The 2,500-nt window shown below is 41.9% G+C and overlaps 1 protein-coding gene across 1 annotated transcript in view; it reads left to right on the forward strand.

The window, feature by feature from the left end:
• The window catches only part of LOC143032640 (insulin receptor-like), an 83,423-nt gene that overhangs the window by 50,230 nt on the left and 30,693 nt on the right, over positions 1-2,500 (forward strand). Inside the window, exon 7 of the mRNA XM_076197516.1 lies at positions 1,296-1,458. Within this exon, the coding sequence (XP_076053631.1) occupies positions 1,296-1,458 (163 nt within the window). The remainder of the gene's footprint in view (positions 1-1,295; positions 1,459-2,500) is intronic.

Here is a 2,500-nt window from a genome sequence, read left to right on the forward strand (position 1 = left end):
CTTCCTCCAATCTTTCTCCCTTAATACTCACTTCCAGTCGGCTGCCACTTTCTCCCCTTGTACATCTCATCACCTTACATTTACCCACATTTATCTTCAACTTCCTTCTTTCACACACTTCCCAAACTCTGTCACTAACTTCCTCAATTCCTCCTCTGATCCTGCTACAAGCGCAGTGTCGTCCGCAAACAACAGTTGTCTTACCTCCCACTTTTCTCCATTTTCTTTAATGATCTCCAATCTTTGACCCACCACCCTTGCATTTACCTCTCGCACTACCCCATCCATGTATAAATTGAATAGCCAGAGCGACATAGCACATCCCTGACGCAGTCCTACCTTTACTCTCTCCATTTCTAATCCTGACACACGCTCTGCTACTATCATAAAAACTCTTGACAGCTCCTAAAAGCTTTCCTCCTATCCCGTATATCTGCAATACCTCCCACTGTGCCTTCATGTCTACCCTGTCATAAGCATTTTCCAAATACATAAAAGCCCAAAACACATCCTTATCTTTTAATATAGCTTTCTCGTATATCTGTCTTACCACAAAAATCTGATCTACGCAACCTCTGCCTGTCCTAAACCTACACTGTTCCTCACCAAATTTCCCTCTGTTCCTCTCCTAATCCTCTCAATCAAGAGCCTCCCATAAGCCTTCCCAACTACATTTAACAAGCTAATCCTTCTGAAACTACTACACTCACACCTGTCTCCTTTTCCCTTGTAAAGTGGAACTATACAGGCACTCCTCCAGTCCTCCAGCACTCTACCCCCTCTTAAACAAAAAATGAATAACCTCACCAGCCAGTCCACCATCACTGTACCTCCTTTTTTCAGACACTCTGCATTACATCCATCCAGACCAGGTGCCTTACCTGCTCTCATCATCTTAACAACTGCCTTCATTTCATCCTTCCATATTACTCCTCCATTTTCCTCACTCATCACGGTCATTTTCTTAGCACTTCCCACTGCAACTATCTTTCCCTCCCTATCCCCCTTCACATTTAGCAACTCCCTAAAATACTCTTCCCATCTTCCCCTTACTGCCTTCTCTTCCATTATCATCTCTACATTTGCACCTTTTACCTTTTTTTTCTCTTCTTGATTCGCCTCCTCTTCTCTTAATTTCTTTACAAAACATATTTGTATTACTTTTAAAAATTTCTGTTATTCTCTTACTCCATTTCACACATGCTCTCCTCTTTGCCTCTTTTATCTTATGCTTATTCGAATACGCTGGAAAAAACACATACCTCAACCCACTTTGTTCTTCTATCCTATTGAAGCTGGACGGCCATCACTGCGTCAGCGCCTCCGTCTGTCTGCAGAGGAACAAGTTCCTGAGGGAGGAATCTCGCGAATGTCTGGACGAATGCCCCGCGGGGACAAGGAGGTCGACGAGACTGCTGCAGCAGAAGGAATACAGGGTTTGCGTAACCTGCGGCCCAGGTATTTATTCTTGTGTTAAAATATTACTGATTCTTTCATTTATCTATTTGTCTGTTCATGCATTTTTGTATTCATTCATTTTTTGTGTTTCGTTCCGACTTTCGTCACTTTCCTCCTCGCACAGCTGCGTGGTCTCCACATTGGCATCGAAGAAAAGTCTGCTTCGATGTAGCTCTTCCATACGGTGGGAGGTACATCATATTGTTTTACTTAGACTTTCGCTAAGCGACTTTATTTACGTGTGCAGTTATCCCGTCGCTTAAGATCCGGTTTAGGGAGTTTAGTCTAACTGAAATAGTTTGATCTCGTTCAGACAATAGAGAAGGTTTTAATTATCCAGCTAGTAATATCAGCCAATCAAAGTTAAGCATTTAACTGGACGAAAAATTGTCGCAAATGAAAATGTACTTGCAATAAAAGAGGGAGCACATTTGTATGTGTATGTGTGTGTGCGCGTGCGTGCGTGTGCGTGCGTGCGTGCGTGTGTGTGTGTGTGTGTGTATTTACCCAGTTGTATATACCTAGTTGTGTTATACGGGAAGGGGAACTGTGCTCGTGGTGACCCGTTTTTGTATCTCGCAAGATCAAGTTTGTTCTTAAATTCTTGTATTGTGTTTGCACACACTATTTTTTCGTCCAACTTGTTCCATATATCTATCACTCTGTGGGAAGCTGTTCTTTTTCAGATCTCTTCTGTAGTTATCTTTTTTTGAGTTTCATTGCATGTCCTCTTGTTTTTCTTATGTCCCACTTTAATAGGTCCTCTCTATCAAGGCGTTCTTTTCCTTTCATAATTATGTAGATGGTTAGTAGGTCCCCTCGTTCTCTTCTTTGTTCCAGGGTTGGCAATTCCAGTTCGGCCAGTCTTTGTTCATATGTCAGGTTTGAAAGTGTTGGGGGCCATCTTTGTCGTTGCTCTTTGTATTCTTTCTAATTTTCTTATATTCTTTTTTGTACTGGGTGACCACATCAGCGCTGCATATTCCAGTTTTGGCCTTATCAGTGTTTGTAATATTTTCTTAATCATTTCCTTATCCTAGTA

Source organism: Oratosquilla oratoria, chromosome 14 (genome assembly GCF_046742065.1).
Source record: "Oratosquilla oratoria isolate Oo_2021 chromosome 14, ASM4674206v1, whole genome shotgun sequence".
NCBI lineage: Eukaryota > Metazoa > Arthropoda > Malacostraca > Stomatopoda > Squillidae > Oratosquilla > Oratosquilla oratoria.